The sequence below is a fragment of the Ciona robusta genome, chromosome 3 (genome assembly GCF_009617815.1).
Source record: "Ciona robusta chromosome 3, ASM961781v2".
NCBI classification, from domain to species: Eukaryota; Metazoa; Chordata; class Ascidiacea; order Phlebobranchia; family Cionidae; genus Ciona; species Ciona robusta.
The window spans coordinates 1,228,438-1,251,667 of NC_143237.1; the positions used below are offsets into that span (position 1 = coordinate 1,228,438).

General features: G+C 36.1%; 4 protein-coding genes across 7 annotated transcripts; all 4 read right to left on the minus strand.

Annotated features, from left to right (window-relative positions):
* Nucleotides 1–293: 293 nt before the first annotated feature.
* On the minus strand, nt 294–3,192 carry LOC149737478 (programmed cell death protein 6-like). The gene is made up of 5 exons (XM_089874297.1): nt 3,003–3,192; nt 2,448–2,583; nt 1,930–2,088; nt 1,346–1,455; nt 294–748 (listed from the first exon to the last, which is right to left on the minus strand). Exons 1-5 carry the CDS (start codon nt 3,120–3,122, stop codon nt 647–649), a joined length of 627 nt encoding a protein of 208 aa, XP_089730423.1. The 5' UTR covers nt 3,123–3,192; the 3' UTR covers nt 294–646.
* A 616-nt stretch (nt 3,193–3,808) lies between these two features.
* Nucleotides 3,809–9,840, minus strand: LOC149737479 (creatine kinase M-type-like). Of its 3 annotated transcripts, none has more exons than XM_089874269.1 (6): nt 9,483–9,840; nt 5,798–5,952; nt 5,274–5,578; nt 4,869–4,992; nt 4,457–4,646; nt 3,809–4,161 (listed from the first exon to the last, which is right to left on the minus strand). In XM_089874269.1, the coding sequence occupies exons 1-6, from the start codon at nt 9,658–9,660 to the stop codon at nt 3,977–3,979; spliced, it is 1,137 nt and encodes a 378-aa protein (XP_089730395.1). In that variant the 5' UTR covers nt 9,661–9,840; the 3' UTR covers nt 3,809–3,976. The 3 variants fall into 3 exon arrangements, with proteins under 3 accessions (XP_089730395.1, XP_089730396.1, XP_089730394.1); XM_089874270.1 differs by lacking the exon at nt 9,483–9,840 and adding an exon at nt 7,522–7,777; XM_089874268.1 differs by lacking the exon at nt 9,483–9,840 and adding an exon at nt 6,223–7,353.
* A 3,025-nt stretch (nt 9,841–12,865) lies between these two features.
* LOC149737480 (5'-AMP-activated protein kinase subunit gamma-1-like) lies at nt 12,866–21,495 on the minus strand. Of its 2 annotated transcripts, none has more exons than XM_089874265.1 (12): nt 21,346–21,495; nt 19,923–20,031; nt 19,208–19,266; nt 18,682–18,884; nt 17,748–17,808; nt 16,921–17,064; nt 16,461–16,659; nt 14,850–14,976; nt 14,361–14,529; nt 13,911–13,948; nt 13,452–13,604; nt 12,866–13,179 (listed from the first exon to the last, which is right to left on the minus strand). In XM_089874265.1, the coding sequence occupies exons 4-12, from the start codon at nt 18,880–18,882 to the stop codon at nt 13,075–13,077; spliced, it is 1,197 nt and encodes a 398-aa protein (XP_089730391.1). In that variant the 5' UTR covers nt 18,883–18,884; nt 19,208–19,266; nt 19,923–20,031; nt 21,346–21,495; the 3' UTR covers nt 12,866–13,074. The 2 variants fall into 2 exon arrangements, with proteins under 2 accessions (XP_089730391.1, XP_089730390.1); XM_089874264.1 differs by lacking the exon at nt 21,346–21,495 and adding an exon at nt 20,385–20,613.
* LOC149737481 (deoxyribonuclease TATDN1-like) lies at nt 21,452–23,097 on the minus strand. The gene has a single exon (XM_089874284.1). The coding sequence runs from the start codon at nt 22,741–22,743 to the stop codon at nt 21,832–21,834; it is 912 nt and encodes a 303-aa protein (XP_089730410.1). The 5' UTR covers nt 22,744–23,097; the 3' UTR covers nt 21,452–21,831.
* Between the last annotated feature and the right edge of the window lie 133 nt (nt 23,098–23,230).

The following is a 23,230-nucleotide window of genomic DNA, read 5'->3' on the forward strand; positions in this document are numbered from 1 at the left end:
GTTACTTGGTTTAGTATCCTTCCCATAACAATAGTAGCTTTATATAATACTATCTTTGGTTAGCAATTAGCCCACAATGATATAGTCAGAATGAACATACTTTACAAAATAGTTGGCTGACTTGCTAAAACCTTGTAATAAATGTAATATACAGCACTGGTATGTGTTGTATGATTACATCCACCTCAGTTCCTAAGTACTTAGCATACTTTGAGCCAACTCTGGCCTAAATCTCAGGTTGCCTCACTATAGGACCTCACTCATACATTACGATTTTAGCCTAAATAGATCAATTTAAATTTACATGGTTATATTTATACAATTATCTTTATAATTTGAATACAATTTCTTTGTAGGCTTGGTTGCAGTCCAATAACACAAAACGAGATTTGAAAAATTGAGTAAAACATTTCAGAAACTACAGATTTTAGAAGATATGTACAAAAATTGAGTCTGCATACACTTAAATCAAATGTTAACGTATATTTTGGTATAAAGTAGTGCAATCAATTAGGTCCGGAATAGGTAACTACTACAGAACTGCTATGGAAACCAAATGCTCTTCTGAGCAGCTAAGTTTTACTGTTCCAGTTAAGTTTTGAGACTGGAGTGCTAACAATATTTGGGGCAGAGGGGGTAAAGTGCATTATGAACGAACACTAAAGACCATGGTAAGAAACTGCTCGTACGAAACATTGATCCAACCATTCTGGTTGGTGTCGTAGCGACGAAACGAACTTGTCAATGTCTGGGAGAAATATATGAATTATAACATAGATGTATGTAATATAATATGCTGCTATAGGCGCCAAACCAGGGGTGTCAATGTAGGCATGTCTACCCTGAAATTTTCTGCTCCGCTCTCAATCAATAAACATTTGAAAATTGGAAACAACAAGTTAGATTTGTTTCATAGAAATATCGCTTAACAAATGTTTGCATTTATTATTTTACAACAAATATTTTATGTTGGATTTTATGCAGGAACTGCCTTCCATATTGTTGAGATAAAAAATTTAAATTAAATTATGATAAACTAAACATATGGGTGGGCAGGGTTGGCTGATATTGATTCACCGAGGCATATCAGTTTACAGTATGTCATTATAGTAAATACAAAATTGACCAATGCAGTGGTTTAATTATTTAAAGCATTCACAAATTAGTTACCCAGCCAATACACAGGATTTGTGTTATATATATATATATTATTTTTAATTGTTATTGTTTTTTGTGGCTAATGGTGCAAGTATTAAATATACATGATACATCTACATGTTTTTATTACAATTATAATAACAAAGCTAAAATAACAAACAACTTAAACATAGCCCATAGGTGTTACCTGCAACACAACGCAGCATTGGATAAAATCGTCAAACGCGATTGTTCCTCTGTTTTGACGATCAAACTTTCGTAACAAGATTGTGAAAAAATTATCCGAGAGTCTGTATCCTGTGTTATTGAAACACCATTTTTATTAATTTTAATAGGAAAATTATAGTTTGAGTATTTTTTTAGCTTTTGTCTAGATTTTCATTCATGTTATTTATTTAGAATTTTAAATGCTTAGACAAAGGTACTATTCGAATGGAACAAAATATTATTTTTGAATGCTGTTTAAATTAATGTCATTTAATTTAGTTACTTATCCTTGTAAAGTAGAGCAGCATTTAAAAAAATAACATGTGACTGTCCTATTTCATACAACCAGTGTCCACTAACAAATTACTGCATATGTGAGTAATGTGACTTTATAGGCGGGGTGTTTTCTTGTGTGGCTGACAGTTAGGACAACCCATTGTGACCAGTGGGTTGGAGCAATATAAGTAGTCTCTGTACCATTAGTCTCTTGCACACACACTTACTTTTAAAAAGTAATACTGCCGTAGTGCCATTTTAAAGTTATAAAACATCACTAAAACTTACCAAAAGAAACAAGAGCAGTTTTTAACTCATTCTTATCAATGGTCCCACTATTATCACGGTCGTATTGACGGAATGTAGATTGCCAGTCAGTAACATATTTCCATAATCCAGAGAACTCATTAAAGCCAATAGTACCACTGTGGTCGTGGTCAAACATACCTGCATGGGATTTGTTTATTAGAATATAAAGCTGTGACCTGTAGACTACAGGCTGTAGTCCTGTACATTATGTTTGAATAAGAGACTGGCAATGTCAATTAGGCGAAATATATATCTTTAATACAACAATCGGTAAGCCTTATTTTTTGTCTGTTACATATTCACAGCACCAGAACCTTACTTTTGCTATGTTGTTTTCATTTATTGCAATAACAGAAAATCATTATTACAAGTCTATGTGTAAATAGAAAAATTGAGAAGCAATATCCATAAAGTGCATTTATTGATTTGAATATTAGTCATTGACAATCCTTCCCAAATCTGAGCTTCTACTGTTTCAGCACATCCCTACTACTTACCAATCATAAGTCGAACAGTTTCAGGATTAAAAGGTTTCCAGGTTCCATTAGAAAGTGCTTGTTGTAATTCATTAGTTGTAATTTGTCCACTTCTGTCTTTGTCAACACTTTGGAATATGGCTGACAAATTTGGTTGCTGTATAATAAAAACATGTTTGTGGGAGCGTTATGTGATGGTAGTAGTGATATAGGATCTCTATGTAACATAGAAATACTACTGTCCACTTTGATCGCTTACTACCTTTATTACTAGCTACGTTATACAAGGCAAGCAAAGACTTATATATTATATAAGTATATTTTTGACTGGTACAGAGTCACACTACATGGTGTCAGAAGTGGGATTCGAATCAACGCTTCCAGTTGGAGACAAGAAAGAACAAAAACAGTATGTGTGAACAAACATATTAAAAAAAGAGTGGAAGTTTTTCTATCCTTTTTCAAAGATTTTTATTAAATTTCTTTAGATTTCTAAACTGGTCTACATATATAAATTGGTGACACATACAATATGAGCTATTTATAACTTGAAATAAAAACAATGAGTTTACATACTTGGGTTTGAGGAGGTTGACCGTACCCACCCGGATACTGTTGCTGTTGATAATGTGGTTGTTGTTGTTGTTGGTAGCCTTGCTGTCTCGGTGGTCCTCCTCCGTAACCAGAGTACGCCATTATAAATTTAGATATTAAAGGACCAAAGGATAAAGAGTCTGAAATTATATAACAAAGCGCAATATAGTAATTTTGATGACGTTTTACCGTGCTACTTAAAGTAGGCGCACAACATTTAAATTATACTGTGTTATTACTAAGCTGGCGTTTCTGTCCTTGCGCAAATACATCGTAACTCTACAAGTCTTGAATTCTACATACATTACGTGTTGTTGAACGCAAAACCAATCCCTCATTCATTCTGGCGTCAGATCGATGGTTGTCACGAAATGGTGGCACGTATACAACCCCCTCCTTAGACGCTTAGGGACGCCACGGACTAAATTCATATGACTTCCTGCTTACAAACAAACTAAAACTCGATAACTATTGAGTTTGTCCCTTTACCATCGAGTTATAGATTACTGCATATATAAATATTAATTATCTGGTGCTGTGGCAAAGACCGCAAAATGGTTAACGCGTCTACCGTGGACAATTACGTATGTGGTATCAATATAAATGGGCACGAGGTGTATATGAAACTACTGTGTTATAACGACTGTCGTTGTCCCGCGCAGGAGTAAAATATTAACTTTTTACCGAACTACATTTACATAGTAATCATCAGATACCCTAAACTAAACTGAAACTAGCTGCTTTCCTTTGTAAAGTTTTCTTGACCCTATTTAATTGCTAAAACAAACTTTTTGAACAACCATGAAATTTATTGAAGTAAACGAAGCACCGGGTGTATTAACTACCAAATTAATATGTTAAAATAAAGTTACAGCCGATTACTAGACAGATAATGTTTTATACACACAAAATATGTCACAACAACCAAATACACGACTAGGGTATCCGACACGGATCTATTTTTGCTTGAGGGCCTTAATGTCGCTTTCGAGACTCTCGCCCTTCTCAAGTTTCTTCTCGCATTCGATGAGAAACTCAACACCATCGATGACCATCTGCACGAGCTCAACTTCCGAGAAACCGATACGATCAGCGTTGGAGATGTCGAATGTACCGCCCTCTGAGGCAGTGTCCACTCCACCTTTAAACAGTACAAGGTATCGTATTGCACTGTAGCAAAATAGATAGCAATGCATGGAATAGTGGGCTGCGTAATGTTTCCTTGTGCAAGCCACTTAATTGCTTCAGCCCAGTGGTCCCTAATCCAGAAAAATTATTCACTCACCAAGTTAGAAATGTGGGAACTCGTAAGCGCGAACGAGGTGTATATAACGCAGCACACAAGTAATAATGACCGTGACCCGCATGGCGAGAATTATAAGTTACAATTCTTCATTCCAAGCGCGGCAGAAATACATCCACGAAATTCTACGTACCAGTTCCACGCTTTTGTAAGCGAAGTTTTCCAAGAACTTCGTCGAACTGTGGGCACTTGGACATCAATGGGATCTTCAAATGCACACCAGCGCGCACACCTGTGCCGAGGTTGCTTGGGCAGGTGAGGACGTATCCAAGATGTGGGTTCCACATGTATTCGTAACCACTTTCCTTCATGTACTTCTCAACCTATATAACATAACGCTTGTTCGTCTTTTCTGACAAGATTAGTAAAAAAGCACAGTAAAGAAAAGTTGGGGTACAGTACTGCGGGGTAAGAATGTAAGATGGATAATATCCCATATTTCGTAGTCGTGTTTTTAACGCTCTTTTGGAGCTGTAAAGCTTCTTCTTACTGTATTATCTTACCCCAAAAACCTACTATATACTAATGACGACGCGAATAATTACCAATTGGAGACCGGTGCACCATCTCTTGAACACTTCGTTGATGTTGCCTCCCTTCTCCATTGAGATGACTCGAAGATGATCTTCTTCATTCACCCAAACCAAGAAGTTCTTTTTGTCGTTGTGCCTGGAGAAATACGGAACGTGATAACGGGACAATAGTTAAAGGGCATTTACTGTAAGCCATGTAAGCGAATTTAACTTATCGGAGCAACTACGGTCTTTACTATAACAGCACCACCAGTAAGCATCTTGCCCAAAGACAGCACTTAATGGCAACAGCATATTGGACCTAACACTCAAATTACTTTTGAACTTTTTTGAGGCGCGCTAACGATTGTATGTGCCACGGTGCGGGTTATGTTTAATAAGGAGTTTTTGACCTCCAGATATATTTGCATTTCTTACCAGATTCCTCGTGCGTCGGGCCAGTCACGTGCCATGTTGGATGCGAGGAGGAGAGGAGAGACGGGCTTGTCGAAGAGGAAATGATCGTTGATGAGTTGGTCCTGGTGTTCCTCACTCATTCCCTTCAATGGGTAGTACTTGCCTTTAAGGTCGCCATCCAACTTAGCCAGGGCCTCGCATGAAATCTGCTCGACCTTGCGACGCTCAGCACGGCTGCAGTGAGGTGGAAGACACAAACCACGGATGCTGCGTCCAGTGCGGACTCGAGATGAGAGCACGTATTTTGGGTCCATGTTGGTGCCTCCCTGTAGGATTAAAACATTTATTAAAATTAAAAATATTAATTAAGTAAGGTGCCATTAGTAAGCTGTCAGGTATTCAGTCACGTAGAAGCTATTGTAACACCTGGGTCATCGGATATTGTAAGACATGGGTTATCGGATGTCTAGAAAAATATGAAAATTAATCAGCACAGGATTGTGCGCATAATCAATATACATGCATTTAATTAATGTACTACGTACTTTCAAGTGGGTTGGATCGATATCGGTCTTGTGCATATCGGTTTTCTTGTAACCGTTGTGTCGAGCCTCGATAACGGGGTCAAACAGGTCGGCGAAGACTTCGTATGATTCTTCATCTCCGGCGACGCATCCAACAGTCATGATAAAAGGATGCCCTGCAATTAGAATGCAGCAGGCTTAGTTAAAATTGAATTAGGTGCAAAGCGCAACCGGCGTACCGGTGTCCTTTGGGACCTAATATACATACGCAAGGTTACACTGGTGCGATTTTAACAGCTGCCGGATGACGGAGAGACGTAACAACGAAGAGTTTGGGTAACGGCCAAGAAAGCGCGCCTATTTCGTCGTTATAGGGTTATACAAAGGATAACGAATCCAAAACTTGTATACTTTTAAAGCATATAAGACAACCACTTATAACTTACAAAGCGCGGCTTTTAGACAACCTTTCGGTTTCAACGGACAGTTTGGTGATCCCGGGCAAGGAAAGGGTATAGAGTCAAGTTGGGTTATAGTTTTAAGCTTCTTCTTAATGCTCGCAGAAAGGGATGGTTTATTACTGAACCGTACTTTCGTTGGAGTTCGCTTTTTCGGTGGGTCAAACAAGGATGTAGACAAGCGATCACACGCTGTAGTGTCGCAGTACGAATATGATAACGGTCGTCTTGTACACTCGTGTATCGAATTCACCCGAGGTTGAGGTTGTGGGCATTCGCAATCGCCATCGTCTTGGAATAGTTGGTCAGGTTTAGCCTCAGTCGCCACTTCATCGCTGCCAAGCTTTTTCATTGCCTCTTGCTCGGCTGAAGCTCTTTCTGCTTCACGTTTCTCACGCCACGACCGCATTGAGGTCGGTCGACTGACGAGATAAACATCCTCAGTGTATAATGTACCACTGTCGAGAAGCGAAGGTTCTGAGTTTCGAAACTCAGCTGCGTTTGACCGAAAGTTGAATTCGTTTGACGAAAAGTCCATGGCCCCACCGGGACTGTTAAAGTACATTGTGCTTCGATGCTATATTTTGTGCGATAATAACAGACGAGAAAGACTAATAACTAACACCAATTTCTATCTTTTTGAAAAAACTGATTTTCCAACTCATGCTAACACCGATACTGCAATACTAGCAGAAGTTTGAAGCGTTATATATTCTAATCAAACTAGTAACAAACCATATACTTGTGTCACACTACTATACTAATGTCGTACTAGAACTGAAACCATATTGATTTAATTGCTTTGCTAACGCTTTAAACTGTCATTTTACAGCCTGTACCAGTAGCCCAGACTTTAGACTGCAACTTATAAGCGTTCTGAGGTGGATGTGCTGAGATACTGTATGCTGGTCGTGCTGAAGGACACATAATGTAACCGGTCAATGTAACATTCATTGCGCAAATGTATTAAATCCGATAATACATTTCTGCTTGGAAATCACTCTCTTATTACGCTGGTATGGATTAAGAGATAGAACGCACTCGTGAATAAAAACAATTGCTAGATATTGATTCTCCACCTCTTTACTAAGATTACTTCCCACTTTCAGTTTCATTGACCGATCATGTTTTGCGCTACATATGCACTTTCAAATTTAACATTTGTTTCTGCTGCATAAATACATATCCTCGATAAGTCTATATACTTAAGAGTAAACTATCGAACCCCTTGAAAATTGATTGCTACGAATGTGATAGGAAAAATATAATTAAGCTATAGACGTATACCTGGGTTGTCCACACCGGTCTGAATTGCCTGGTCCAAAGTGAAACCACTTGGGGTAACTTTACTCCTCAACTTAGCGAACACGGGCAATGTTAGAGCATGCGCCATGTGGTTATTGTGCGTTGATAAGTCGGGATATTCTTCATCGTCTTTGAAGTTTGCGCAATTCTTATTCATTTTGCTTATTTGTTTGCAACTAACAAGTCTACACAGCTTTCTTAAACAACTTATACTGTGGAAAACCCAGGAGATTTTATAACAAATTCTATACAAAAGAAAAGTGTAAGCAAGGTCCCATCGACTTCAAGCCTTTAGTTGCACTGATCAGTGATCACTTGGCTGCGGATACCCGTGTTAATGGCGCCAGTAATCGCATATATACCGGTATACGCGGGCAACAGCAGTAAGTTGTCATCCCATGGGTTTAGTGCTGCTATCTATACACAGGTCGGCAGCTGTCTCTATCATTTTACCATAGATCTTTTGACGCTCTGGTTTGCACCACATCTATACTTTACATTAACCGCCAAACCGATACAGTTCAGTGTGTACGAGTTGCAAGACGAATCTACAACGTCTATACCACTATACGTATAGTGGTTTGTCGGTATTGTAACTTAACAGTTGTAAAACTTTACGCGTGACAAATAATATTTAAATTAGCAATTGCAAGTTGGATAAAAAGGACTGGGATATTTTCGGTTGTCATATTTGGGACCATGGCTACTTTATACTAAAGTTCACAAAATACAAATTACTTTAACAATGTTCAACTTCAACATATACCGCTCAGCCACCACTAAAACGAGTTGATAATCGCCAAATATTGTGTGTAGTATATGCCTAAATGGTCAACTGATTCGTTAAAGCTGATACGCACGGAGCGCAACAGTGTTACTGTTATATAAACGTCATGCGCAGTTGCTACGTGATGACGTAATGACGTCACAAAATCAAAGCGGCTGCTGCAGCGAATTGATTTTACATGCAAATGGTGAATTGATATTTTATAGTTTAACATAGGCTATTTAATGTATAAGTCAAATGCAATACATGCGAGTGCTGGCGCTGGGGTTTGGGAATTATATCGCCATGGTCGTTGCTTGTTACCGCTGGATGTAATTGTGTCTGCAGTGATTGTATTCGGGAAAAGCAATCAGTGGAACATATTGTTCGCAACGGAGTGGTAACAATCATCGAATATTGACATCATTGATCCGAAATTCGATCGCAGGTAAAATTCGTTATCGCCGCGAGTACGTTCGGTTCTAATTACACTTGTACACTAATGAAGTCGATAAAATATACTGTGTGGTTATTCCCTGGGTGAAAATGCGAGCTTATTGGAAAATGCAACAATTCCGAGTGTTGGTAATACAGTATAACAAAAAATGGTTGAAAACATTGGATTTCCTATATATATTACCTTAAGATTAACATGCATACGATACAAGTGTATATATAGCATTGCTTGGGAAGTTGTTAAGTTGCGTCTTATCTTAGTTAATGGTAACGTTCCGTTCTTGGAAAGATGTTACAAGAGTCTTCGTACGATAAGAAAAGAGCTTTGTGCGTGACGACTGAACACACACACTTGGCCGTTGGACTTTGGTTTAATATATAACCTTGTCGAGGTTGGTTCGAGTGTAAGTACACCTAGACGTGTTTAACATAGGGTTTGTGGGCACACAATTAGGGTGCGTACGTGCGAATATGAAGCAGGTTAATGCCAATGTCATTTAAACTACGTAACTAAGGTCATGCGAGGTTTTAAAAGGAGCAGAGGGTAATTTTTACAACGTCCTACTTTTTGGTCGTAAAAGCGGGTTTATAAGTAAAAACAAGCTGTCATACGCCCCTGTAAGGTGAAAGTTTTGGAGTCCATGCGAAGACAATGCTTGATGTCATAGCATTGCGGCCACTGTAAGAGAAGAATAAGTAAGAAATTGGAAAGGGAGCTTACCTGGGTTGTCAACGCCAGTTTGGATTGCAGCGTCAATGGTAAAACCATTGGGAGTCTGGACTGCTCGCATTTTCTTGTAGATTTCTTCGGTGAGACATCTTGACATGTGGTTGTTGTGCTTGGATAAGTCTGGGAATTCTTCACTGGCGGTGTAGCGGGCGGTGTTGGTGTTCGGCATGCTGATGCTTGTCGATGTACTTGCTCGAAGAGATAATAAACACTGGAAAGGCTTGCTAGCTATGCGATGAAGAAGCGTGCTGCTAGAGATGCTCTTGCTGCTGGAAGGTAGTCGATCGACTGGTAGAGAACCAGTGTTGGAGTGTGGCTTATATACCCGACCGCATGTCGGCAAGAACGACCTTGCTGAATGAACGACAGGCCTGTCAACGCTTGCTAGAAACAGACCTCGACAAGCATCGGGTAAATGCATAAAGCCTTATGTTGGTTGTCAACAAATAGATGCATTTGATTTGTAATGAACAGGATATCATGGTTCTTCAACCACAGAATGAGAGGTGTCAGGAACTAATTAAGATTCGAAATGACCAAATAGGGAAGGGATATTACAAGAAAGACCAAAAAGAAGAAAAACAGAGTAAAATTCCCGCAATCTTGTATGGAACAATCCGCCCACAATTTTTAACCAAACACAAAATATTTAACACACTTGAATTTATTGTGTATGTACTAACTAATCAAACCCGTAGCCTACACTTTCCATTGACAAATACCACAAAAGCGTCCGTAACGTTTAGTCAATATACCATAATCGCTTTAGGGCGTGACTAATTACCTATTGGATGTTATATTAAGCACTAACGAACATTTTTAACATAAACACTACCCGGACTGGCAACAGAATGCGTGTTTTTAGTAAACCGCATTAAAAAAAGAAAAAAAAAACATAAAAAAACGTTTTATAGTATGCCATGAAGGCTACAGCACATTATCGATGACGGTAATTTTTGGGAACGAAGACGAATTTCTGCTTTTCATCCGGTCTCAGACGCATTTGCCTAATTTTAAAATCATTGGACAAAACCGTACCCATACGGAATATAACAGACGCAATTTTGAATTTACTTAGCTCAAGCTCAGCCCCAAAGCTTGGTTCCATTCGTCTGTTTAAAATAATGCTGTACAAAAATAACCTTACAGGCCAGTGCTTCGTAAACTGGCATTACTTTTAGTTATACAGTAATCTACGCGAAAACACACGAGGCCAAGTTTACTACAGAATAAACAGACCTTAAAAACGGCAGCTAAACTAATAAAAACCCACAAACTACACGAAGTTACACAGGCTTATTTGAAGTTGGTTGTTATGGGTAACCGATCTAGAATGGCAACCCAATGTTACAAAAAACAAGTGATTATTACGTAGGTAAAAACAAAATACATGTAATATTGAACGAATTTATCAGCAGCAGTATTTCGCATTTAAATATTCGCTGTTATGGAAATATTGCCTATCGTGTTCTTAGCAACCTTAGTTTAGTCCTTTATTTTAGTAAAACTCAGACGCTAAAACACTTCAGACGTAAGTTCAAGTTCTGTCCTTAAATTGTTCCTTGGTATGAAACTCATAGCACTTCACCGACTGAGTGGCGTTTTGTGCCAGCGTAATGAAGTACCGGTGGATTGCCTATTCAGTTTAACCTTGTAAAAGTGGTACAGAAGAAACTTTAAACGAGCACAGAGTAGTGAAGCCTATTCAAGGAACAAAAGCTCAACAGGACAAATAACATAAACCGCTAATAGGGCATATAGGGGAACAGACATTGCGTAAGACCACCTTCGTTCTGAAATGTTTTGTCTTGTGTACTAGCACAGACACGCCGAAAGGTTTGAATGACCTGTTGGCTTCATTAATACCACAGTCACATAATGTATTTACGTGGGTGCATGACTAATTCCACATTTGTGTTGTACATTTATAAACTGAGTACCTTTGGGCTTTGGCATGAATATCATCGATTTATTCTCGCTTGGGGCAACTTTGGTTACAACGGAGCAAATTGCAGTGGGTTCTAAATTAATAACTGCGCTGCAAACATTGTGGGCGTATATGTGTCTTTGGGCAAGACACTGAACAGCAATTGCTCCAACCCAGTGGTCACTAATGGGTTGTCCAAATTGTCAACCATACAAAAAATATAATAATCACCTGCACAGTAACACACATGGTAACTCGTAAGTTGGCGCGAGGTGCTGGAGCACCTGTGTTATAACGGATGTCGTTTTCCGGTCACGCGAGGATAAACTAAGTTACATCCATTCATTCAACCATACCAGTAGTAGCAGCATTAAGCTTGCAGACAATTTATCAAGTCCTAAATTGTTGGTGGGGTATAAATATATCGGTGTTAGACTGTTAGTACATACACCATGGCCTAACTGTAAGCTATAGGTTTACCAAACGTTGCCTAAAAAGAAGATGATCTACGCAAGAAAACATCCCGACACTTTTTTGAACAGAATTTTTAAAGAACAGAATTTTAATAAAAGTTTTCCAGTTTGTCACAATGGGTCAAATGAAGCTTACATAATACAAAACATTACCATAAGATGTTGTTATGCACATGCTAGGATCAAAAGCATGATTGTATAATTATTAACACTTCTGTGGTGACAATTCATTTGGAATATGTGAAGCTATGTTTGCAAAGTATGCGACCACCACATTAAAGTAACATAACCCTTCAAAACTGCATACATTTAACAATGCAATTCAAGAGCCCGAAAAAACAAGCACTTGTACACTAAGTACACCCATAGATTTCATATGAAACTCAATTTCCTATATATAACATTAGTTAAGATACAAATGACATCCATGCAAAATTCAACCAAAAACATAACCTACTGATAGAAGTATGTAAAAAGTTCAGTAATTAATCCAGAGCATAAAAATGTGTGATCGAATCAGAAAAAAGATACATAGTAGGGTGGGGGAAGTTGGGACACATTTTAACTCTATTTTCTCGTCCTATGTGGCAGTAAACAAGGAACTTTCAAAGAATTATAAAACTATATGCTCAAGATTCCCATAGACCGTTGTTAACTGTTTAAAATACGATCAGTATATTTGGATATTATGCACCGAAGGTGTCCCATCTTCCCCCATCCTACTATATAGCAGAGGTTGTACAATATAAAGAACCAATACATAAGGGTGGCATAAACCCTGCTTTTTTAGATGTGGAAATTGTCCTAAGCAAATACTAGCCCTTTGCAGATGATTTTTGATTGGACCGAAAAAATTACAAAAAAGGAACATTTTTAACTAAACATATCAGTGCTTGTAGAAAAAATAACTTTTTATAATCCAAGCGCGAAGTGAGTTTTTATCACTTGGCGAACATTGCTGCAACCCTTTTATGGCGAAAGTAGTATGTATCCACTAGAACACTTTCTACCCCATTCAAATTTCTGGTTATTAAGTACATAAAATCTACACTAAAGAGCTTAGCGTAACAATTTGGCAATACATCATGAAGAATGACATAAAACTCTGAAAATTAATTCAGTAAAAAGTGATAAAAATAATTCTGATCCAAGTCAAGGCATTTGATGAGAGCAGTAACTAAATTTAACCCTCTCGATATGGTCTAAGCACTATGAAACTCAGTAGATCTGACAAAGACACGATTCCAATCACTTTGTCTTCTTTATCTACCACCACTAATCTGTGAACCTGGAAAGAAAGAAAAATTATCAAAATTGCGAAAGCTAGGAACCTGTATATAGCAATGGTCGAACAATGATACAGCAGCAAAGCTGGATTGCGACAAAGTTACATACGTGGTAACATGTAAGCGGGCATAAGGTCTATGAAACAGAGGTGTAACAACTGACGTTGCCCTAATTCTGTATTATTTATTTAGCAAAGTAAACAAGTGCCTCAATGTAAAAATACGTAATGTGTAACAAAACCAGCAAAACAGACATCACATAAAGCGTGAGCACCTCAGCTTGAACAACTCGTTGCAGTATAGCGCTGATGGTTTCCTGTAAATAACAACGTAACACCCCACCGTCATGTGACCGGAGTGGTCGGTGTGACAATGCTTGTTTCACTGAGACGTCCAAGTTGTTGTAAGAACGTTGAACAGCTAGATTCTATTGAAACATCATATAAAGGTAAATCATGTTAAACATCAGAAAAAAATAAACTTTGAACAAGCAGTTAACCAGAAAAATTAGGTATTTCTTTTTGCATGAGACGGACGATGCCATTTTGGCGAAATATACATCTCTTTCTTATATTGTACAATTTTTGGGACTTAAGTTTGCTCTGTTGATACATATTTTGTAGCACCAGACCCTGCTGTGTTTCATTACACACGAATCGTACCACTCTATATAGCACAAGATCAGGATCAAACTCACTGATTTTATTACAGTTACTTTAGAAAAATAACTTACAATGACATCAAACTTGGCATAAATGTCGACTACTTTTCCTGAAAAAAGAATCTTGATTTACTCAACCTTATAAATTAAGCGTTACACAATATTAATTTAGGTTTATAAACGGAGTAATATTCATAAGTATCATTGTGGCTGGTACTAAAACTAATACAACGGACCAAGAACGTAAACTCAATTAGCTATCTTGTTTTTTAAGCTTTAAAAAAACCTTGGTTATAATCACCAAACATAGGGAACCTCATTGATTAATGTGGTGAATGAAATATGCTTTGGCTCTGCTTGTTTGTATAGACACCTAATAGTAGGGTAAGTTTCATTTTAAGTTGTACAACTAGTACTAAAACAAAAGTTTCAAAACTACCCCTAAAATCTCAAACTACTTCTAAATTGTTTCAAAAACTAGAAGTAAAAATTTGTTACGCATTTCAGCATATGCCTGTATACCTGTTTGGGCATCCAACACAGGCAAAGCAGAAACTCTGTTTTGAACAAAGAGACGCAATGCCTCTATGATGGGAGTGTCCTCAGTAACGGTGCAAATACTTGTGTAAGTTCCCACTTTCGCTTCAGCTAATGTCTTCTTCATGAACTCAGGCTTTGGCAAGTCTTGAACCTGCATTATAAGTCAATGAAGCAATACTGTGTAAATAGAAATTAATTCCCATTGAAGAAGAAACTGACGATGCCATTTAGGAGAAACAGATATTTTTTATATTATACAATTTGTTGAACTTGATTTTTGTCTGTTACAATTTCGTAGCACCAGGTACTTACTGTATCTCTTTACACAAGAATTGGCTCACTTTATCAGCACCAGATCAGTAAGATTCACGGAACGAGTAAAACCAGGCTCAAATTTAAAGTCTTAGGCCATGCCAAACCATAGGACCCACTCATATAGAATAGAAATACAAAACCTGTCAGTTCACTTACAAAAAGGTACAAAAATTTGAGTATTCGCTTGTGTGTGAGGATATACAGAGGATTTCCAACAGTTGCCTCCATCACTGGAAGCCGATGGATCTTGTTCTTAATGAGATGTTTCAATCCTTCATATAAGCTGTGGGAAGGAATATCATCTGTTAAGTTGTGATGTAGGCAGATGGGAAAACCATGGAACCATATATGTTAAGTATTGTTTAAAGATTTAGTCTATTTTTTACAGAACCATCGTAGACTTGTATTTGCATAATAAATCTGGCGACAGATACAGAGGTAAACTTTATGTTGTAAAACTAGTATTTGGACGCAATATGTAGTTTGGACGCAATATACTGTGCTATTATATATGCTATTTGGACGCAATAACAGTTCTTAAACAGTTAAAAGAAACTATATGACATGAGCCCGAATTTACAAAGTTAATCAGTTAGCAGCAGAAGTTTGATAATTGTATCTCTTGCATTAAACCCAGTATTGGATTATTTTTATTACTGATGTTTTTGATCAGTATTACTGATATAATAAGCACCAATTGCGTCATTCCGTGTAATTATGGCTTAATAATAAATAATAGATTATTCCAATCTAACACAAAGTCACAGTTGAATGTAACAAAACATTACAGTTCGAATGGTTCTTTGAGACAAGCTTGAACAAGTAACATAACTATTGCATTGCATTGTATGGTTGGTTGAATGTTTTCAGGCAAGCCTAGAAGCTCTTTAAAGTGGAGAAAATATTCTAAGAATGTATCAATGTCACAACCACTTTATTTTGGAAGGACAAACTACACAGACATGCATTCTGCATTCATTGTACCATAATATTTAACTAAAGATAGAATGCAATGAAAAAATTACCACAACACTTGGTCTATATTCAAGAACAATACATTTATAATTATGTTAATTCCTTTTTTAAGGAATAAACATGTTTTTTCTTTAAAAGTTAATTTTAATTAGGAAAATGCCAGCAAGTGTCTAACAAAAAATAAAAACATACACTGGTCTCTTTTTAAAGGTCAAAAAAACAATTAAAATGATTTAAAAAGTTTTCGTGAAAATTGCTTGTTCAAGGTAATGCAGGAAGCAGTCATATGGAAGATGCATTGAGGTTCTGTATGCAATATGAATGCCACAAGCTTCCTATAAAACCCATGGGAGTAAGTGACATTCATATCACAACGCGATAACGTGAGTAATGCATTAGCATAGGAAATGAACGGAACCAAATTAACAAGCATGCTTCAAAGAGTTGTAATTTTGTTTTACATTTTAAAAGGAAGTATGTTTGTTATACTTTTAAGTTTTAATGCATATTAAAAAAATAAATTAAAAAAACAAGTTGGTTTTGCATCATGATATTACTAAGACTATACCATGTACCTGTTTAATTAATAATAGGTAGGAATAATGAAATAAAAGGTTTGTTTATAAGTAAACTTCAAACACCAGTCTTAGATTTCATACGAATTCCTGTAAGGCAATGGGCCAAAACCTGGCCAAAATAAACCAAACCAAATTTTACCTTGCATGTTGCGTCGAATTATTTACCTTGCATTTTGATTGTTTATTTGTTTTTTACACCATATTGATAATTTACCTTGCATCTGGTTCTATGGAAACCAGTTTAGTTGTGTTGAGCGAATGACGCCATGTTGCGATCAAGTGTTCCTCCAGTTCATGCATCTTAACAAGAGGTGAGGTATAATAGGTGTGGAGGATGACAATGAAGTCCGTGATCGTCAGCATTCCTACAAACTCCTGGCGGTCGCTGTCCCACAAGGGGGCAGCACGGAGCCCTGAGAAGATTTTATCGTGTTGGCAAAGAAATAAAGGTAAACTGTAAACATTTATATCGTAAGATGGATACTGGTAGAATAGTATTCGGTCATATAAACCTGTGAATATTCTATGTTTACTACTGAATGGAATGATAAAAGAGAATGAAAACAATAAAACATGGACCGTCTTACTTTAAGTCTAACCTACTAATGGTACTATAAGAAAAGCTAATAAAATTTTTAACCAAGATTTCCAAATTAACCAGTAACTAACATTACCATTTGCTACAAGTGCGTAGAATGCTTTCTTCACTGGTAGTTTTGTATCAAACACCACCAACTTTGAACTGGTCGGGATAAGATCATAGCAATGGTGTTCTTTCATGAACAAGCCATACACACATTCATTATCATCGCCATGGTCTAGAAGAGGAATATGTGCTTTATTTATATTAGACTTCATATCAAAATAAGTAGTGGAAAAGTTTACATATTTAATGGAAATTTATTACCGTGTATTAAAATTTATTAAAAAGTGTATAATTACAATTTAACCGCCACACATTAATAATGCACACTTTAAATCAGGAACGTATTTTTTAATATTAAAATGTTTAAATATTAAACTATTTTCATAATTAATTGAACCATGTTATATACTAATCATCAAAGGTTTAAAAATAAACTCTCTATAATTATTACAACAATGTTATACAGCATACACAATATTAACTACCGAAAACCACAGTTCTTATTCTGTTTTTCCAATGCACAATATAATTATGTACATTAGATTCCAACTACCAATGAGTTGTTATTAGCAATCCAGGCCTAATGTATTTATTACATCCGTAGGACTACACCACACTCCAGTTTAATTACAATGACATGATTCTGTCAGCACCTATAAAGTAGATCTATTGTAATCTGTTTAGCCCAGTAATATTAATGAATAAATGTAACTTGCTTTATCCTTGCGTTGCTGGAATATGACAGTCGTTATACCACTGGTGTTCATACACCTCATGCCAGAGTTACCGTGTATATTACTTTTAAGAGATTTTATTTGATGTGGAAACATAATAACACAGCTATTATCTACTTACCTGAACCATCCAAGCTTAATCTGTCCATCAGATCACCAGCAAAGTCATTTGCAGACATTTCCTACGAAGAAAATACTTGTAAAAACTGTCATAGACAATACCTAATGCAATGTATAACATGTTTAAGCATTAGATATTTAAACTGATTGAGCGTGTTAAAAATTAAAAACATTTATCTGCAACTGGTGTTCCATTGTGCATTCGTATTCCCTGGTTACTTATTATAAAATTATCTGTAATGCCTTTTTACATGTTAGGCTTAGATTAACAACAAGTTGACACAATTTTTTATAAAAATATAAACTGCATCAGCATAAACAGTTTTAGTTTTTTCTTATTATTATAATGTTACAATTAAATTATCGTGTATTAGTGTAAAGCTAGATTTATTTTGGTGCTTTGCGAAACTTGCGTAAGTTGAAAAAGGTTATTAACACACTGTGTGTAAATAACTATCTCTAAAATGTGAATTTATCAGCAGTATTGACAGAAGACACCGCCCTCAACTTCTTCATAAACTAAAGTTTGCTTAGATGAGATAAACCTTACAGTACTTGGGTGAAATACAAACAAAAATTTACACAATCAACATTTCTGTGTTCATACCTGGTTCAGGGATCATATAATGTAACTTTTAAATTTGGATTAGGTGTTTTATTCTGTGTGGGCTTGCACAAAGGAAGACAAGAGCATTATTTGTAATGAATGGAAGATCTTCCCTTGACAGCTCAGCCAAGGATAGATGCTTATATCTTGCGTTCAGATATACTGGACATACTTCAACATTCTATTCTATTCTTTAAGGGTGAGGTCCTTGTCAAGGACCTGGGATTTAGGCAAGCTTTGGCCCAATACGCCAACGTAGTGAAAAGATATCTTACCTTTCTTATTACGTACAAAGCAAATAAGATTAGATAAAGTCCTACAAACTTACTTCGTCCAAAGTTAAATCAATCATCTCCTCCGAGCGTCCCAGGGGTGGCAAGAAGCTATCAGGTGTGTCCCGACCTGAGGTACACGATGGTAGGGACTCACAATGCCTCAGAGGCGAACTGTCTGACGTTTTACCGATAGAAACTGGATTGGATGGCATTCCCAGTTGGTCAGATTTATCAGAAGTTTGCTTTTTAAGCATACCTAGGTCAAATGAGTATTTTTTATAAATAGCCTAAATACTAAGGTTTAACTTTCATGGTTTTAGGATTATGGATATGTTTTCAATAGGAGCTATGAATAATTAATTATGTTTTAATTAAGTTACACAAAAAAATCTTCACATTTAGACAGAAGAGATCAATACTCCTATTTTTTTTAACTGAACAGTATTGGCACAATCAATGCTTTTTGGCGGTCAATCATAAAAAATTCATAGAACCTCGTAGCTGAAGTAACGTTAAAACTGGCTGGTGCTTAAATTAAAATGTAAATTTGATACCACATAAATAATTCATAGCACATACCTTCACTGGGTAATTTTTCCGATGGCTTTGCGCATAACCTGTCACTTATAGCTGACAATCTGCAGAATAATACGGTTTACTGGCTACTTGTTAACCACATATCTTACCACGTTACCACAACCTTAAATTAAAGTAGCCATGGCAAACAAAGCAATCTTCACTTTGTTTGCACAGCAACTGTGGTGAAGAATTCAACTGGACACACCATAAAAATTTCGCCAATAAAACGTCCCAAAATGCTAATGCTATACTAAAGTGTTATTTCTAAAGGTAACATTAACGTGGGAGTTAAAACACATTTAATAAAAACCTAATGCAAAGAAAGGTTCATGTTGACCAAATGCAAACATTAACGAAAGTAGGGTGCTAATAAGGTTTTCCGTACTTCTCTCTATTTCAACAAATTTTGCATGTTTTTAATTTTTCTGTCACTTTTACATTTTTATGAGATGCAACAGTTTTAATTGACCCAATTAAAAACAAAATTTAATATTACAATAAGATATTACAAGTTTGGTAACTAAAAATATTTTAATAATCTAAACAAAAAATCTAAACAAAAGTATTAACACCAAGTTTTAAACAAATTAATAAATATTAACAAATATGTATAATAGGCTATAATATACACTTTTACAGTCTGCATGCACTTGATTGATTACAAAACTAAACTTCATATTCAGCTCAAAATATTTTATAAAAAGCTAAAACCAACCTTCTGTTTGCCTTGGATGATGAGAGTCGTCTCAAACTTTGTGAGAAATGATCGTAAATGGAAGATCTCCGGCGACGAACTAATGATTTTCCCAGAGAAGGTTTTGGGTCTGATAATCAATGGAAATCGTTAAAAATCAATTAAAACAAAGTGAAAAAAATTCAATTTAAAATGTGTTTATAAAGAAAAGCCATTTTGTATAAAAGTGTCATTTGAAAATATAACACTTTTTCCTAAAATAAATATTAAATAACAATATAACATAAATTTTATTTATCTTTGAATACATAAGCAAAGATTAAAATGAATAAAACAACAAAGAGAACTGAGAAGGGAATTAGCAACAAAACGACAGTCAGTAAAAACATTTCAAAGATAAAAAGCACTTGGGTTAAAAAGTAAAAAAAAAGTCCACCAAAAACTAAAACTATAAAATCAGTTCACTTCTTCTTTGAACATTACCTGTTGATGAATCAAACACAGAATCACAGCTGTCTAAACTACAATTATCATCACTAATGGATAAATAACTCTCCCCGTCTAGCCCTACCAACTTGTGATAAGAGCAACCACCCAGCATACAATGTTCGCACATACAAGGACAACCAGGCTTCATAGGCTCATGCACAATTTCTGGCCGCTCACACATTTCTGATAATTTGTATCTCGCTTCAGAATGCTTTAAACGTACAACAAGCTTTTTCTGTTTGTTGTTTTTCCTTGGCTTGCAGCAGCCACACCACATATCCACGAAAGACGTCCAATAAATGTTAAAAGACAGACAGATCTGTCACTTCTTGTATTTTATGATATAAACCAGGCATTCATTACCACTGACTCTAGGCAGCATCAGGTGTGGGACTATTTAAGCAAGGATTGGCTGCTTAGCAATTAGTGGAAACCCAGCAACAATACTTCTATATCTCGACAAGAACTTATAATTTAGTGTTTGAATAATTATTCTGCTTAAACACAAATAAAACAACCAACGTGTTGACTGAACAAACAAGATCAAACAAACCGTCACACAAATACATGTTTACACATTAGTTTACAACGTTGCAATTCAAAATCCCCTTAAATATTTTCATAGAAATTACTGGGAGATGAAGTAAGTATTCGGGGTAATGCAAAAGAAATATAACATTAAATTTTTCATAGAAAGGTAAATGACAATTGTATGGCTGACAATTTTTGGACAACCCATGAGGAACCACTGGGTTGGAGCAATTATCGTTAAGTATCTTGCTCAATTGAACACAAGCCCACAATGGTAGCAGTGTTGTGGTAGCACAATGGTAGCAGCGTCGAGCCTTAAACCTATAACCTCTAGGTTACAGGCAGGCGCGCTACTGTGCCACAGCAGTGGTATATAAACTTAACACCTGCAGACAGTGGTTAGTAAAATAAATATTGAACCAACCTTACGATACTTCCTCCTGTTCAAGTGTTCCTTCAATTCTTAACCAGTCTGTCAATCCAAGCGAAATATTAAACCAATGCAAACAACATTATTCTAATAAACTTTCCTGTTGATGGAACTTATTAGAAATGAAACTAACAGCATAAATTGTGGTCAAGTCATAAAACAATATTATATAGGCCGTGGTTGTTTAAAAATTTAAATATTACCTTGCATTGGTACTTGGCTTCATTATATTAATATAAGTTTGTCTTATCACCCCATCTAAAGTTAATTTATATTTCCTATGCAAAACTGTTTCCCAGTATTATTACTAAAACTCTAAAACACAATTTTTTAATTATAAAGACGTGGGATGACATTATATAAAATGGCAAAATGTGTATAGTGAATTTACTGAATTAGTACCCAGCACCCTGAGATCTGCAGTCTGACTCTAAACATACATAAAATCGCTATAAATGTACTGTTTTTTTAGTTGTTTAATTAAATATGGCTCGTAGATTCAAAAAATAGTTTATTTGTATTGTTATACACAATCTCAGCAAGATCTTCCACTTTTTCGCCTCTGACACCTGCCATTACTTCAACAACTTGAACAATATGACAGGGTTCATTGCGGCTTTTTACACATGAGCCTTTTTCCCAATTTTTCTTTGTTGGAAAGTTAGTACTAACATGTTCAAAACCAGCGTGAGTTCTTCGTATGTCACACCATGGTGCATCTGTTTCTATCATTAAACGATCACTAGGAATTGACTTCATTGCCTCCAGATTTTCTTTGGTTTTCAAAGAGCATCCATTTATACCTACATAAAGATTTTGTGCAATGATTTCCTTTGCTTCTTCTACAGTACCTGTGAAAGAGTGAACCACTCCGCCCACTATTTTACTTCTATGTCTTTTCATGATATCCATAAAATCTTGATGTGAATTTCGACAATGCAAAAACATAGGCAGTTGTGAAACTTTAGCAAGTTCAAACTGACGCTCAAAATACTTTAACTGGACTTCTTTAGAGCAGAAATTGAGCCGGTCATAATCAAGACCACATTCGCCCACAGCTACAACTTTTTTACACGCTAATAGAGACTGTAGATCATTAAAGTAAGTATCTGGATCAGTTTTAAACTCATCACACCTAGTAGGATGGCAACCAACTGTAGAAAATAATTTCTCATTCTCTTTGCAAATCTTGATTGATTCTTTCGATTCAGAGAGAGATCCACCAGTGACAATCATTTTATCCATTCCAACAGCAAATGCTCGTTGGAGGACATCTTCAAAGTCATCTATATGTTTCTGCTTTCCTCTGTACAAGCCGCGGAACACCGGGTCTGTTAGATTGACCCCAATATCTATAAACTTCATTTTTAATAAATTAAATAACGATCTCATGAACCATTGGTAAATTTAAATATAAAATTTCTACGAATGTGAAAAGACATACGTTTATTTAAGCAATATGAATGGTTAAACAAGGTTATACATTAAAACTTTTTACTTAAACTATTCATTTATGTTTTCTATGAACTATTGCTTTTATAGGCTATAAATATATCTACGAATGTAAAGAAGTATACAACTTATTTAAACATTACAAATATATATCCTATTGTACGTTTTCATTGGACACATTTTGATTTGCAGCTATTTAACTAAAACATGTTTAAACAATAATTAGACTTCACATACAACGCATGCATTTAAACCAATAGTTTGCGCAGTATTAAAGCTTCCCCTTTTTTAATAACCTATTAACCCTTTCCAGTATCTGTTTTTACACCAAACAACCATGAAGGAATTAACAAACGTAAAGCAAGTTCTAAGATCTAAGTGGAAACCACCAGTCGAAATTTTGCCAAAAAAATACGAGCTCAAATTA